The 16,371-nt window shown below is 39.7% G+C and overlaps 1 protein-coding gene across 3 annotated transcripts in view; it reads left to right on the top strand.

Moving 5' to 3' along the window:
- Positions 1-13,464, top strand: part of Lama2 (laminin subunit alpha 2) — a 601,578-nt gene extending 588,114 nt beyond the window's left edge. For all 3 annotated transcript variants that reach the window (XM_021173596.2, XM_029482896.1, XM_029482895.1), the window contains 7 exons: positions 1,296-1,408; positions 1,707-1,896; positions 3,872-4,027; positions 5,332-5,485; positions 7,901-8,031; positions 10,306-10,528; positions 13,098-13,464. In XM_021173596.2, the coding sequence (XP_021029255.1) occupies positions 1,296-1,408; positions 1,707-1,896; positions 3,872-4,027; positions 5,332-5,485; positions 7,901-8,031; positions 10,306-10,528; positions 13,098-13,255 (1,125 nt within the window). In that variant the 3' untranslated portion in view covers positions 13,256-13,464. The remainder of the gene's footprint in view (positions 1-1,295; positions 1,409-1,706; positions 1,897-3,871; positions 4,028-5,331; positions 5,486-7,900; positions 8,032-10,305; positions 10,529-13,097) is intronic.
- Positions 13,465-16,371: the final 2,907 nt, after the last annotated feature.

Raw genomic sequence — 16,371 nt, 5'->3', positions numbered from 1 at the left:
CATCTCCTAGGAGGCAAAAAAGGAACTACCTCCATAAAGACCAATTTTATAGCTTTCCTGAAACACTTTTAAGCCCTTTTGCCTGCTGTGGCATAATATAGGTCGCTTTTGACCAAGCTCAAGAGAAAAGAGAATGAGGCTTTTTCTCACATAAAGATGTCCTGAGTGCTGATAAGTCATGTCTGGGGCAGTCTGTTGGAGAACACGCCTCACAAAAGCTTGCCCTAGGCTGTTTGAGAGAACCTACCTAGTCAGCACTGGCTGGGTCTGCCTCCCTCTCGAAGCCATTAAACTCAGATCTGAAAAGCAGATGAGTTCGTGCAAGGGTGCATGTTATTGTTATGAATTCTCACACACTCCAGGCCCTAAACAACTTCATCAGCCACCTGTACATCAAGCTAGCCTGTGAAAACAGAGAGTGTGGAGAAGGCTTGCGGCTTTGTCATTTGAAGAACCTTATTTCCTGAGCCATGCATTATAATCCAAGTCGCCAGGATTGGTTATGTGATTGGTGAGGCCACGTGCAAAGGGAAAATGCAGGGCCACTTCATCAAACATTATTATGAATTTCCAGGTGGTGACAACATAGCATTAGAGCGAGTGACTGCACATCTGTGTACCTAGCTGTCTCGCTCAAGCACCCTAGGAAGCTGATCTTTGAACAGAAGCAGGGGAAATGGTGTATGGTGGGTTGTATTAAAAAAAAAAAAAAACCCACACGTGCTGGTTGCCTAGCAACTAGCTAAGGCCCTGAGTGGGCTGACTTGCAGGTTTCAAGATACGCCATCTTGAAATTCTGAATTTACAGCAACCTTCTAGTGGACTGATAATTTCCAAGGGAAAATACTATAGTGGGAAATGGAAATGGGGAGATGAGGGGGAACACATTTTTCTATTCTTATAATCCAAGTAGCTAGCCCATAGTTCTCCCTGGTCCATCTTCTAAGAAGAAAACTCCTTATCACTGAAATAAATGTGGAAAAGGAATTGCAGCTTCCCCAGAAATATAAGCAATGTTTTCCCTAGAGAGTAAGGAAAATATAAATGTATCCATACATTTTTTAACACATTCCTTTAGCAATCCCAAGGCATTACTAAGGAAACCTAGTTTGAATTCACTGAGCATTTCATAAGCACCTGTCCTGAATATTACAGAAATAAATAAGAGGTGGGTTTTAGTGTAGGGAATTCTGCATTGTTCAAGGTCAGGAAGGGAATACATTAAATACACTCCAACAGCAACATTGTCCGTGTATCTGGCCGTGATCTCATCTCCTGTCCTTGGTATTTCTCAGGGCCCTTGTGTTGCAGAATCAGAACCAGCTCTTCTGACAGGGAGCAAGCAGTTTGGGCTTTCCAGAAACAGCCATATTGCTATTGCTTTTGATGACACCAAAGTTAAAAACCGGTATGTATTATTCTGCAACACGGCACAAGAGCTGCTGAATATTCACATTTAATCAAGTCTCATCAATTATGTGTAAAATTCCTAGTATTAGAGATTTGTGTTTTAATTCTCTGAGTAAAGTAAAAAAAAAAAAATAGAATTCTGCCTGCCTTGAACTCAAGTATAGAAGATTCATAACTCTAGACATCCCTCTGGTTCAGATTGTCTATCCTCCTTATGTATCCTTGTAGAAACCACTTTGTTTTAGCCTAACGAGACTCTTGGTCTTCTGTTTTCTTTCCACATTTGTATTTTGCAGCCTCACCATTGAGCTGGAGGTACGAACTGAAGCTGAATCAGGCTTGCTCTTCTACATGGCTCGGATCAATCATGCTGATTTTGCTACTGTTCAGCTGAGGAATGGCTTCCCCTACTTCAGTTATGATTTGGGGAGTGGGGACACAAACACCATGATCCCCACAAAAATCAACGATGGTCAGTGGCACAAGGTAACAGTCCCAGAATGCAGGTAGTCTTCTAAGAAGAGTCCTGGGGACGGCCATAGACTGTCCTCTGCCAGAACTGTTGCGCTAATGCAGATCCTAACTCTAGAGTCACAGAACTATGGCAGAGACCAGACAAATGGCCAGAGGTGTGTACATAGGCCACAGCTTGAGAACATGTCTTGATGTGAGTAGCTTTCTGATTCATCACTTATGGGCTTATTGTCACTTATACTTATACTATACTATACTTTATCACTTATACTACAGAGTCCTGCCCTTGGTAATGGAACTGTGTTTCCAAGCAACTGTCAGAAAACCAGGCTCAGGCCATAGCAGATGGTTACATCGGTTTAATCAGGAATGAGAAGACAACAGAGTGCTTTCATCATGAGGCTTCTGTATATACTCAGATTAGAGAAACAGTGTTTTTTCCAAGACTATACATTCCTCTCTACTAAGAAAACAATACATGACCAAAGTATAAGCTGGAAACATTAAGATGGGCTCTAAGACTTAGTCCTCACCCAAGCACACACTGATCTGAAAATCAAAAGACTGAACATCTCCCCAAGACCAAGCATAGTGGCCTCAAGGCACCATTTCCATCCAAAGCCATTGGCAACAACTTTAAACGTTGGCCTTACATCCAGACCTGGTGCTATTGTGGGCACAGAAGGCTCATTTGCCAACTTACTCCTCTTTGGCATGACTGCAGGTAGATAAATATGTGCCCTGATTAAAATAAACTCTTGAAATTTGCCTCTGCACCTGTGATAGCCTATTAAGTAAAGTTTCCCTAGGTAGACCAATAAAAAGTTTAATTTTCAGAGTACAATATTAGTAGATGTTGGATTTGATATATTAACCTGCTTTGGCTTGTCATGTTAGAGAGAGAGCCAACAAATGGAAGGAAACAGAATTACAATATAAACCTCAAGCCAATCAATTTGTTACCCTGGAAATAAGAAGTGAGACCTTTTTGACTTGGGAAAAACTGTTGCAAATGAGGCTCCTGGTCAGAGAGATTTTGTCAGTTTCTTCTGTTCTTCGACTAACAGAAGAGTAAATACAACACTTGAGGGGAAAAAACAGACATATTGATGGACTGCCAAGTTGAGATGAGGAAAAATTTATGTAGGATAATTAGCCTTAATAGTAAGGCAGATTTCATTTGTAAAAGTAAAAAAAAGTAAACAAACAAAAAACAAAACCATAAAAAAACAAAACAAAACAAAAAAACCTACTTCCTAAATCAAAATAGATAGGTTTAAAATGTCGTGCTATATTATTCTAATCCTGCTATAACTTGTTTTTCCAGCACTCGTATGCCCCAGCACTTAAAGGTCTACATCATCCGGTGACCATCAAGCCTCACATTTCTTCCCTCTCTCATACAGTTCTGTCATGAGTTCACAGGTCTTAGGTTTATATCTTCCACCCTGACTTCAGACCAGTCATCTGCCCCAGGAGTAGCCTTTCTCCTCCCCTGCCCTGATCTTCCTACCTGTAATGTTGCACAAAAAGGAATACTATGTATAAGTGAAGATATATTAGGAGCCCAGTTTTTACTCATCCAAATTAATACAGTACTAATGGTAAAGCTGGAAACCTAGCTCTGTGATGTATAGTTATACTAGTGCTGAAGACACTGCGGTGATAGGGTCTTGAGTTCAGAGCCAACCTAGACTATATAATAAACCTTGTTTCAATAACCATGATTATGCTTGAGAGATGGCTCAGCAGTTAAGAGCAATGACTGCTCTTCCAGAGATCCTGAGTTCAATTCCCAGCAACCATATGGTGACCCATAACCATCTGTAATGGGATCCGATGCCCTCTTCTGGTGTGTCTGAAGTCAGCTACAGTGTACTCATATAAATAAAAGTGATAATCATTTTTTCTTGGAACTACCAGGAAAATTCTTTGCCTTCTGGCTTTGTTCAAGATTAGCATTGATGATGCCTCCTCCTTTTTGTAGATTAAGATTGTGAGAGTGAAGCAGGAGGGAATTCTTTATGTGGATGATGCCTCCAGCCAAACCATCAGTCCCAAGAAAGCCGACATCCTGGATGTGGTGGGGATTCTGTATGTCGGTGGATTGCCGATCAACTATACCACACGCAGAATTGGTCCAGTGAGTGTCTGATTCCTTGTTGGTTATTTGATAGAGTTAGTGACTTGTGCATAAGTGTGTGTGTGTGTGTGTGTGTGTGTGTGTGTGTGTGTACAGCCTTTATATTGTGATAGTGTTTAAACAGTGGGCCACTTCTATTAACCTCCATGCCAGTTAATCCACCTCCTGCCAATAAATAAAATAGTAGTAATTATTTAGTAAATTCTATATTCTACTTTGGCTGCCCTGGACCCTGTTGGGCAGCCCTCAGGGCGGTCCTCTCCTAGATCCCCACATAGTAGCTATGTCTCTCAGCCATCCACTCTTCTCAGGCATGGTGTCTCTCCTTTCCTCTACCTCTCCCAGCATGGTGGGTCTTCTTCTTCTTCAATCCCTGTCCCAAGCCCCAGAAATTCTCAAAACCCACCTCTGTCTGTCCTCCCATTTATTGGCTGTTGGCATTTTTATTTATCAATTAGAAACAACTGGAGGCAGGTTCCAAGAAGCTATGTGCAGACACTTTTGTAAGCAGTTTTGGAGGAAAATGTAATTAGCATCCATAATACAAGCAGCTACACTTCTCTACTTGCTTAGCAAATGTCATTGGAGAGCTCTCTCTCTCTCTCTCTCTCTCCCCCTCGTGTGTGTATGAATAATACAAATCACCCTCTGCATAACTATGGGATATGTTGCCTATCTATCAAAAGAGTCTGGGTTGATAGTAGCAAAAATGATCAACTTGAATTTCTAAAGCCAATGGACTATAGTGGATCAGAGAGCATAGGGTTAAGTTGGTTCTAAATTCCATCATCCCTAAAATATCTTATACAAAATTTACATGTATTTTCTTAGGGAAAGGACCATTAGGTTTTCGTTCCAAAGACAGTAGAACTGATTCAAATTTAATTGTCTTATTTTAGTGGAAATTGAAACAGATCACATCTGAATTCATTGATAGTTAACAAATTATTCATAGAAATATGAAGTCAGGGAATATAAGAGGAGATGAGTCCAAAGTTACCATCCTTAGATAGAAGCTCACAGCTCTGGCACGTCAATAAGCACATGCTGTAACCAGGTCCTCAGAATATCAGGTCATAGTGGTCACAGTTAGATGCATCCCGGTAGACAAACTTGATGTTGGATTTCTGTCCCCTGTGCTGTGAAGTCTGGTCTACAGAGGTCCAGGGCCAGGCAGATTTTAGGTATGTTCTAGAACAACTAGCTAATGACTGTGTACAGTGTACCCCACAGGTGGTTATACTATACATAGAAGCACAACATTGCTAATCTTGGCATCTGTCCCTTCTGACCTGAATGCTCAGGTGACATACAGCCTGGATGGCTGTATTAGGAATCTTCAGATGGAACAAGCCCCTGTTAATCTGGACCAGCCTACCTCCAGTTTTCACATTGGGACATGCTTTGCAAATGCAGAGAGCGGGACTTACTTTGATGGAACCGGTTTTGCTAAAGCAGGTAAGCTACTTCTGCTTCCTTTCTGCTAAATATTCATGACATATAAATGCTGAATTCTTGCCTGGGTCAAAAAAATGATAGTTCCACAGGGTCCTGAGCTAGTATTCTTCATTTAATACAAATATTAGTTTCTATGACTAACAAAAACGACCTCTAAAACATTCACATATGGTTAATGGGGCAGGGGCTATAGTTCAATGGTAAAGCACATGGCTAGTGTGATTGAGGTCTTAAGTTCCGTCTTTAAGAGCCAAAGCAAGCCAACACCTACAACAAAGAATTCACGTGAGTGATTCTGATAAAAGCTTTAAGAAAAGACATTAAGTACTAGAAAGAAAGGTTATTTGGAGAGTCTGTGTTATTTCCTTCCCTGGAGAACAACGGCAGCAAATGAACCCAACTACACAAGAAGGAAGTGGAATGTTTTCCTTTCCAGTGCTCTCTGTCTAACTTTCGGGAGATGAGATACCATCTTTCATTCTTCCTTTAAAAGTCCTCTCCGGGGTTCCATTTCATCATACACACACACACACACACACACACACACACACAGGCGCATGCACCCATGCAAACCTACATGCACACAGGCACAGTGGTACCCATTTGTTGTTGATAGTGACAAAAGATACCATTATGCTTGGCATTAAGTATCACTTTCCAATATACGTCTGCAGCATTGAAATTGAACATCACATTGGAAAGAAAAATAAGAAGTAATCTCTGTTCACATAAAATCCTTTGCATTAGCCACTACAAGAGAATATTCAGGACCATGAGTCCCACATGTTTGTTCATGAGGAAAAAAAAAATAAGGAACAGATAGTGTTACTGCTAGTTATAGGAAATGGGAAAATAAGATGTAATTTCTGCCTTTAGAAGTATATTATCAATAATAAAAATTAAATTTTAGGAGAAATCACAAAAAAAGAAAAGTAATTTTTAAATACTGCAAAATATGCACTATATTCTACAGATTTAAAGGAAGATGAATTTTGTTTGGAAGTCAGAAAAGGGTTTATGGAGAAGCAGATATTTGAGCAAAGCTTTGTTAGATAAGTTTAATACTTCTATGCAGAGTTGTGGAGTATACATTAGAATCCTCTAACACAGGCTAGGGTAGAACCCCACCTCTGCAGAGGCAGAATTTTGCAAAACAGGGATGTGTCTAATGTGGAAACACTGGAGGCTATGATGTCACCCAAAAGTCATGTCATGTGTTGTGAAAGTCAAAAAGTTCTCCGAGATTTCTGCAAATCCACAAAGTGGCTATGATGCTGTTCTCTAAACCAGGCTTAATGCCAGGCTTCAGCTTCTGTGGCTGATAGGTCCACTTGTTCCTTGCCTACTCTTGGTATTAGACCAACAACAGGAACAACAATGACAACAATCATGTCTCCAATTTCCAAGAGCAATTCCCATCCCTTCAACTCACAGTGAAATACAATTTACATAAGACTTATGGGTGGTCAGAGCTGCAGCTTACTTTGGTGGAAACTGTACATGTTCAGTGTAAGAGGGTCAATATCTCTGTTCTTAAAAGCCATCCAGCCACCCAATTGCAGGATATCATCTCACCTCATCACTGTTTCTTCAGCTGAAACACCTTATGCCATTCCTTTCTCCTCTTTACCTCTCGCTTGCCATTTTATTTTCCAGAACAGTTCATTCCTTCTACCCTTTAAATTTTTGCTTTAAATCTATCCAACCTTTTCCATGCAAACTCATCAAGATTCATGGGAGAACAAAAAGTCTAGCACATCATAAGTACCACCCTTCTCAGGACAGTAGTGGTCATATGTGGCATTTATGGCCTACCTGGTAAGCATGGATAGAATTTTCTTGAGTGCTTTCCAATATTCTGTGGAGTTCATGTGATCTTGGCTATTCTTAGGAAATCATTTTATTACTAAATGAAATATATTAACATCTTATGTAAGGCCTAAATCTATGAGTCAAATATTAAAATGTCTAACGAAAAAATTATCTGAATTAAATAGAAAAGATTATGTCCTAGAATCTTTCCATAAAAAAATTACATTTGCAACCTTTCATTTAATAAAATATTTAGGATTGTCTGAACTCACTCCAATCACTGTAGTGCCATTTAGAGTGTCTGAATAAAATTTTACTGTATATTCATTGAAATGCTCTCCTTAGTCCAGCAGACTTTGGAAATTCTCATACCTGGCTTCGAGAGCCCTTGATTCAGTCCTAGTGTGTGCTCATTCATTTGGTTATCTAATGATTAAAGCTCCACTGTGTGCCAGACTCCTAGGTAGTACCAAGAGTAAAACTATGAGCAGTCTGAAGTCCTAGTCTCTTGCATTAGCAACCAAGAATGTAAAGTACACAGCTGGGGAAGCCACAGATTGAAATTAATTTGCCCCAAACTCTAATCAATATTTGTTTCCCCAGTTGGTGGGTTCAAAGTTGGATTGGACCTTCTTGTGGAATTTGAATTCCGTACCACAAGACCCACTGGAGTCCTCCTGGGAGTCAGCAGTCAGAAGATGGATGGAATGGGTATTGAAATGATCGACGAGAAGGTGAGTAAATGTCTGAGTGTTCTCTTCTGACATTGGCGTCCCCACTCAAAGCTCTGGTTTGAGGTTTCTTCACTGCAAGAGAGCTGGGTTCCATTTTCTCATCCTTTTGGGCCATCACAATCTGTGTTCGCTTCTATCACACCCATCCTGGGCACCGACTGGCCATACTTTAAATGTGTCAATCCTACTGCACCACAGCTGTGTTGATCAACTGTGGACCAAGTAGTTTTGGATGCCCAGCTCTCAGTGCGATGTTCCAAGGACATGTCCATCTATGCATCTAGTGCACAAAATTACTGGTGCAGTGGGAAAGGAGGTGGTTCAGATAATCTGAAACAAGTCTACCTCTTACATCAACTCTACATCACTGAGACCAGCAACATACCAGTTTCTGATTTTCACTTACAAGCACTCAGAGACTTTCCCCCCAAAAAAGCAAAGATAGGCAAATGTATAACCAATAACCTAGTCATAAATACCTCCTTATCCATGAACAGAAAACTGCAGGGAGATGAGCTGGTTGTGTTCTGCAATGTAGAAAGCAGTTTAAAAGAGGAGAATAAGCAAGAAATGTCACAGATTTTCTAACTGGCTTGCTCATGAAGATTGTGCTTCCAATATGTTTATATTTCCCACCTTGGGGTGTTGGTGCTGCTCAGGAAACATGATTTAAAACATACCTCCCTTAACATTCTTGCCTTGTTGCTCAAACCATCCCATAAACAACAGAAAAAAAAAAACATCCAGGTGTTTATAGGTAAAAAAGGATGAAAAAATGAACAGATAGATAAAATTGCCTAGTTTTGTTCCAATTTCAAAGCCAACATTCCTTGCATCTCTTTCAAGTTTCCTTGCTTACATGTAATGTTTTACCATTTACATGTTACTCTGTCATGTGATTTCCCATCAGGCTCTTTGTAGAATGAAATGTCATTTTTACAAACTCCACTCTGTGTTCCAAACACTAATATTTACAATACTATATATTTTGCAAATGCCTCCTAGACCTATTAATCTTTTTTAAACAAAACATTTATTTTGTCCACCTTGTCAAGTACCCTGCCTGGCTGACTAATGTTTTTAATATTTCAACATGTTCCTTTTCTTCATCAGCTTCAAAAGGGTTCTGATGTCTCAAATTTCAGGGATCTTGCCATGTTACTAAAACCAGATTTTTCTCATTTAAACAAGAACTTTTAATCATTTTTTTTGGCTTGTTGGGAATTTAACTGGCCTTCTGGCTCGAGTCTTTGGCACCTGTGACATGAAACCTACCCCAAAAAGTAATTTATGTGACTCTCAACCTTGTTTATAAAATGAAAACCATTCAGGAGAAAGAAAAACATAATTAAAGCATCAAAAGCTTACATTTAAAACAATACTTTAAAATACATTTGAAAGTTCTTTAATGAGTTGCTTGAAGCAGCATGTCCTAAGAAGGTTTTGTGAGGTTCTCACCAAGAACCCTCATACTCCAAAAAGATGGATAGCTGGAAAGCTTTGTGTGGATTAGTTCTGTTTTGGTGCAGGACTAGAGTGTTTTTTCTGAAACACCACCACACACCCTGACAACTAACACAGACAGTGATAAGTTTGTGTGTATGTGTGTGTACCTATATGCACATGTGCACCTGCACACAGGTATACACACACATATTGAAGGCCAGAAGAGAGTGTGTAGTACTGTTCTTGAAGAGCTAGCCACCTTACAGCTTGAGATACTATCTGTTGCTGGTTTGAAGTACAGTAAGTCATGTACGCAGGATGGCCAGGGAACCCCAGTTTACTTCCCTGATGCTGAGATTCTGAATCCATGATTGCCACATCCAGGTTTTTCACCTTGGATCTGGGGACCAAATGTACTTCAACTGTGCCCATAATTTCCATCCTGTGAGGCTGACATTTCCCACAAAGTAATGATAATCTAAAGTGTACCTTCCATGCCTCCCTCTACTTCCCTTATTCCTCAAACGTTCCCATAAACAATAGAGTAAAACATCCAAGAACTCAGAGGCAAGGATGAACACAGGAATAGATAAGCAGAATTGAATACTTAAATAAAGTAGCTGGTTTAAAGTGTGTAGTGGCTTGTGTTCTCTGCATGTCAGGCAAATTACTAGTTGAGCTCTTTCTGAGAGCAAACTTTTTCCAATGTTCGAGAAGGTTAAGTAAGGCCCCAGTTGTGTTCATTTCAGCCTCTGATTTTCATTGTGTGGGCTGTGGAGATTTCCTCAACTGAAGTCACCTATGACAGCTCATTTTCCTACTTTCCAGCTTTTGTTCCATGTGGATAACGGCGCTGGCCGATTCACTGCAGTCTATGATGCTGGGATCCCAGGCCACATGTGCAATGGACAGTGGCATAAAGTCACCGCCAAGAAGATCAAAAACCGTCTTGAGCTGGTGGTAGATGGGAACCAGGTGAATGCCCAGAGCCCAAACTCAGCATCAACATCAGCTGATACGAACGACCCTGTTTTTGTTGGCGGTTTCCCAGGTGAGTGCTGGTTACTCCAGCAAACATGTCATTGTTCCTTATGTTCGTGGTTTTAAGCATTTATATTTGTATAAGCATGTCTAAGATTGTGTTCTTAAGGCCACTTGCTTCTAAGTTTTAGAATCTCCTTCCATAAATAATACTTGGCCTAAAGTTTCCAGTGTGTAAAATGAGAAGACCATTTATTTAAACCACATGGGACTGAAATTTTCATAATCACCCCCCCAAAGTTTTATCCAAGGGGAGGCTCAAGCTAAAGGAAATGAATTTGCCTTATAAAAGATATAAAGCAGTTGAAGCCAAGATTGTGATGGTTTTTTTCCTGGTTTTAAAATGAATGTATTGGAGGAATCATAAAATGCCGTCCAACTTATTTCCTCTGGTTCTGGAATTTTCCAGGTTAAATGTAGCTAATTTCCCACATACATTATATCCATATTATAAGGGAACCTAAGCAATAAATCTGCATTAAAAAAACAACCCTTTGGTACATTAAATTCAACATATGAACTCCAGAGTTACCTAAGAAGCCAGGAGCAGGAGCTGCTGAGCAATGAGGCTACTTTCATCATGAACACGGGAGTGACAGACTCCTGGAATAAGATTTCAGCATTTTGGAAGAAAAGCTTATTATTGCTTCCTAGGCAGAAGGACTCTGTGTAGGAAAAGAGAGTATGCAGTAGTCAGCATAGGGTTGGCAGGACAAAAGATATTAGAGGAGATGGATGGTCTCCTTCCAGAGTTACTTTTGGCTTTTCCATTTTAAAAGTTGGATTATGTGCACGGGTGTTTTGTCTGTGCCCAGTGTGCTTGGCTGCTTCCTGGGAAAGGTAGAAAAGGGCATTGGGTTTCTTGGGACTGGAATTAGAGAGGGAAGCATCATTGTGGGTGCTGGGAATTGAACACTGGTCCTCTGGAAAAGCAGCTAGTGCTCTTAATCACAGAGCCATCCCTCCAGATCCTGCTTTTGGTTTTGTTTTTTAAACATTAATAAAATTTTGAGCTATATAAATAAATACTTCTATTGGGAATAAACTCATAATATTTTGAGGGAGACAGTGTACCTTTCTGCCAACAGGCTATGAAGCAAGATCCTCCCAAGGACCTAGCAAGCATGAGGAGAGAAATTTCTGTTTACTGCTCTAGTTGGGGACATTAACATGGGAAAGCAGGGCTGAAAAATGAGGCAGAGTAAACAATAATGCAATAGTCAGTTTTATTCAAAGAATCAAGCAATTTATACTCTGACAGTCAAGAAACATCACATGAGTAAGGTATTCAACCACAGGGATCCATATGAAGGCCAGCTTACCCTTTAACTGCATAACAAACAGCAGCAGGTAACAAAGAGTAGTCTGAAATCAACTCACCCCTACCTATCCTCTACACCTGGGAGGAGCTCAGACACACTCCAAGAACAATTCCGTGTTTTGAAAAAACCAAGGACACAAGACTCTTCTTGTTTTCATAGAGAGTTCTTCCTAGCACTCAGAATTCTCTTCACACAGTTTCATCCCTGAATTGTGTTGCAACAAGTAAGCCTTGTTAATTAAAAAAGAATTCCATAAGCTTCCAACCAACAGAACATTTTGGGGTTTTATTACTTCGGTGTTAGAACATCCCATGCCCTAATTTAATATTAGAAGTATTTTATTAATTTCTTTGCATCATTAAACACAACTGTATAAAATTTATTAGGAGGGTTCTTGTTGTTTATTTGTATCTTAGTTAGGGTCTCATTGCTATGAGGAGACTCCATGACCAAGGCATCTCTTCTAATGGAAAACACTTAATTGTGGGTGGCTTACCAGTTCAGAGATTCAGTCCATTATCATCATAGTGGGAAGCATGATAACATCCAGGCAGAAACGATGCTATAAGGAAGAGCTCTACATTTTGATCAGAAGGCAGCCAGGAGGAAGGAGACTGTCTTCTGCAGCCAGCCAGGAGGAAATTCCTTCCTCATTGGGCAGAGCTTGAGTCCTAGTAAACCTCAAAGCCCACCTACAAAATGACACACTTATTTAAACAAGGTCACAAATCCTAATAGTGCCACTTCCCATGAGCCAAGAATATTCAAACCACCACAACTTATTTCCTTATTTATTATTTTTCTGAAGCAGGCTTTTACTGTATAGCCCAGGCTACCCTAGACCTTGGGTTTTCCTTTTCAACCTGTGTGCTGGTGCTATAGGAATGCACCATCAGGGTTGGCTATAATTGTGTATAACTTTAAATCTGTTTCTACCAAATCAAATTGTTTGAAGTTTCTATACTTTATAATGTAACTCTTAAGAAGTTAAGAATTCTCTACAGGTAAGTTAGCAAGTCTACAAGCAAAATCACCCAGTGTATAATAGACAGTGTTCCAAGTTAATCTCAAGCTAGAGATTTGACTTGGAAATGTGATTGTAAGCATTTGATATAGTCATGTTTCAAAAGTAGGGCTGAGGAAACAATGGTCGACCTGGTGGTAGAGTTCTTGTGCAGCATTCACAAGGCTTCTGGGCTGGATCTCCAGCATTTGTAAGGATAAGAAACAAAAGTAAATCTTCTTATGTCTTTTCAGGTGGCCTCAATCAGTTTGGCCTGACCACCAACATTAGGTTCCGAGGCTGCATCCGATCTCTGAAGCTCACCAAAGGCACTGGCAAACCGCTGGAGGTTAATTTTGCCAAGGCCCTGGAACTGAGGGGTGTTCAACCTGTATCATGCCCGACTACCTAATAAAGATAGTTCAACCCTGAGAAGAATTCATCAAAACAAGTATATCAAGTTAAACAATATACACTCCTACCATATTAATAAAACTAATGTGCATTACATAAAATTCTTTCTGCACTGTGTCAGATGGTGATTTTTCATACCACACACTGAATTTTAATTCAAGTTCTTTTTCAAGATTACGATTATTAAACCAATTATTTCATTCTAAATAAGTGCATGTTTTGTATGATTTTAAAGATGAAAGGTAACTGAGCATGAAATGAATTTGAAACATGACTTGAAGTCATCATTTGAAAACAAATTTTTTTAAAAGCTCATATAATTTATGGATGCAACTTTAAAAAGTGACACCTATGAATACCTCTGCCATCCTCTTCCAAGTATGTTCCCTGTCACCTTTGGCCTTGTGTTCCAGCTGCTGAGATGGAGTGGGTTTTGTGATTGAGAGGCAAACAGGACCTCCGGTCTCTGTATGTGCAAAAGCATTTGCCTAATCCAAGTTCATTATTAGAGCATTTCACTAGTGTACGAGTCAGATATCTTTTCACGCTGGAAGTTAATCCTATATATCAGACTCAGGCCAGCAAGCTTGATTACTTGATTTTCTTGTTTGATAATGATTTATAGGCTTTGAGAGGAAGCCAGAGCCAGGCTGCAAAATGACAATGAGGCTTACAGCTCCTGCTACTGTATTGAGATCAATCGTGAACTCTAGGTTCATAAGAGGGTGTCACAACCCACACTCAGATGGAGAGAAAGCATGCTGAAGGGCATTTATATTTATCAGTAGACAACCCACCAAAAACTTCAAAGACATTCTCCTTGAATCTTTCTGAGATGTAGTCTGACCTCATAAATTCATCTCCTACCAAAAATATTTGGGGTGTGTATGTGTGTGTGTGTGTGTGTGCAAGAGAGTTCAGTCATCTTCAAATGGGGGTGGGAACCAAGACTAGCCAGGATTTCATTCATCAAGTTTAAAAGGAAATATTTCAATTACCACTGTCCTAATGCTGTAACCCCTTAATACAGTTCTCATATTATGGTGACTCCCCCACCATGAAATTATTTTCATTGCTATTTCATAATTGCAACATTGCTACTGTTATGAATCATAATATGAATATTTGATGTGCAGAATATCTGCTATGCCACCTCTTTGAATTGGTTCTTTGATCCCCAGAGGGGTTACGACCCACAGATTGATATAAAGGACCAGGAAACTTGACTCATTGTAGAACTTTGAGCTCCAGGAGCATAAACTCCTCTATTGGTGTTATCCACCAGGGCAATGAAGGCGCTATTTTCTTAACTGTAGTGGTAAGTACATACCACACATTTCCAGTTGTTCTGTAAGATTTGTCCACATGTCTTCATTCCATTGAAAATGATTCTCAACCTAAGCCCAGGTTTAAAAGCTATTTCCTTGGAGAGTTAAAAGAAAAAAGAAGAAGAAGAAAAAAAAAAACTTGTCAGATACTTTATTTGGTATCAAACAAGAGGGTTTTAAGATTCCTTCCCAGGAAGAAAATCATTACTATTAAGGAAAAAAATCATGAACTATGCCGAGTTTTATACTCATTTGAAAGTCCTACTTGGTTATTTTCAAACTCATAAAAAATTATATTGTCTAGTGGCTTCTTAATCAGCCTTTAAGCCATTAAACTATTTGAAATTCAATATGTCTTGAAAAGGCAACCCATTACTTTTTCAGTGAATCTTGGCATAAATTATTGGGTTTATTCTGGATAATTAGTTAGATAAAAACAAAGATGCCTTCCTTAAAAAACAAAACAAAAAACAAACAAACAAACAAACAAACAAAAAACCGATAGATCAGAGGTGAGGAGGACACACATTTGCCCCAACACCTGAAGTTACTGGCACCAGAGGGACCAAGCACCCAGCAACTTCACACAATTGGTGGCATGGGTTCCTTCCTGTCTGGGTGTATACTCTGAACAGAACTTGGGCACTAACTCCACAATCAGTCCCACAACACCCAGAAGAAGCTCCACCCCCATGAGCTCTAATATGTCCCAGGAACACAGGATCCCAGGATCCTAGGATCCCAAGAACTTGGTCACACCAGGATCACAGGGTCCCAGAGGCAGTTTGACTCCCAGGAGCTATGACACACCCAGGATCTCAGGATACCAGGATCCCGGAATCAAAGGATCACAGAGACAGCTGAACTCTGAGGAGTTCTGACACAACCAGATTCACAGGAAGGGCAGGTTTCAGTCAGATATAGTGAAGGCAGGTAGCACTAGAGATAATCAGATGGGGGTGGGGGGGGGTAAGTGTAAGAACATAAGCAACAGAAAACAAAATTACTTGGCATCACCAGAACCCAATTCTCCCACCATAGGAAGTCCTGGATACACCATCACACTGGAAAAGCAAGATCCAGATCTAAAATCACTTCCTGTAAGGATAATAGAGGATGTTAAGAAGGACATAATCAGCTTTCTTAAAGAAATACAGGAGAACGTAGGTAAACAGAAGCCCTTAAAGAGAAAACACAAAAATCCCTTAAAAAATTGCAGGAAAACACAATCAAACAGGCAAAAGAAATGAACAAAACCATCCAAGATCTAAAAATGGAAATAGAAACAATAAAGAAATCACAAAGAGAGACAACCCTGAAGTTAGAAAACCTAAGAAAGAGATCAGGAGTCATAGATGCAAGCATCACCAGCAGAATACAAGAGATAAAGAATCTCAGATGCAGAAGATACCATAGAAAACATTGACACAACAGTCAAAGAAAACATAAAAAGCAAAAAGCTCCTAACCCAAAACATCCAGGAAATCCAGGATACAATGAGAAGACCAAACCTAAGGATAATAGGGATAGACGAGGGTGAAGATTCCCAACTTAAAGGGCCAGTAAATATCTTCAACAAAATTATAGAAGAAAACTTCCCTAACCTAAAAAAAGAGATGCCCATGTCCATACAACAAGCCTATAGAACTCCAAATACACTGGAACAGAAAAGAAATTCCTCCTGTCACATAATAATCAGAACACCAAATGTACTAAACAAAGGATATTAAAAGCTGTAAGGGGAAAAGGTCAAGTAACATATACAGTCAGACCTATCAGAATTACA

Source organism: Mus caroli, chromosome 10, assembly GCF_900094665.2.
Source record: "Mus caroli chromosome 10, CAROLI_EIJ_v1.1, whole genome shotgun sequence".
Classification (NCBI taxonomy): domain Eukaryota; kingdom Metazoa; phylum Chordata; class Mammalia; order Rodentia; family Muridae; genus Mus; species Mus caroli.
Note: the sequence above shows the minus strand (reverse complement) of the source record. Positions and strands in the feature narration are given on the sequence as shown.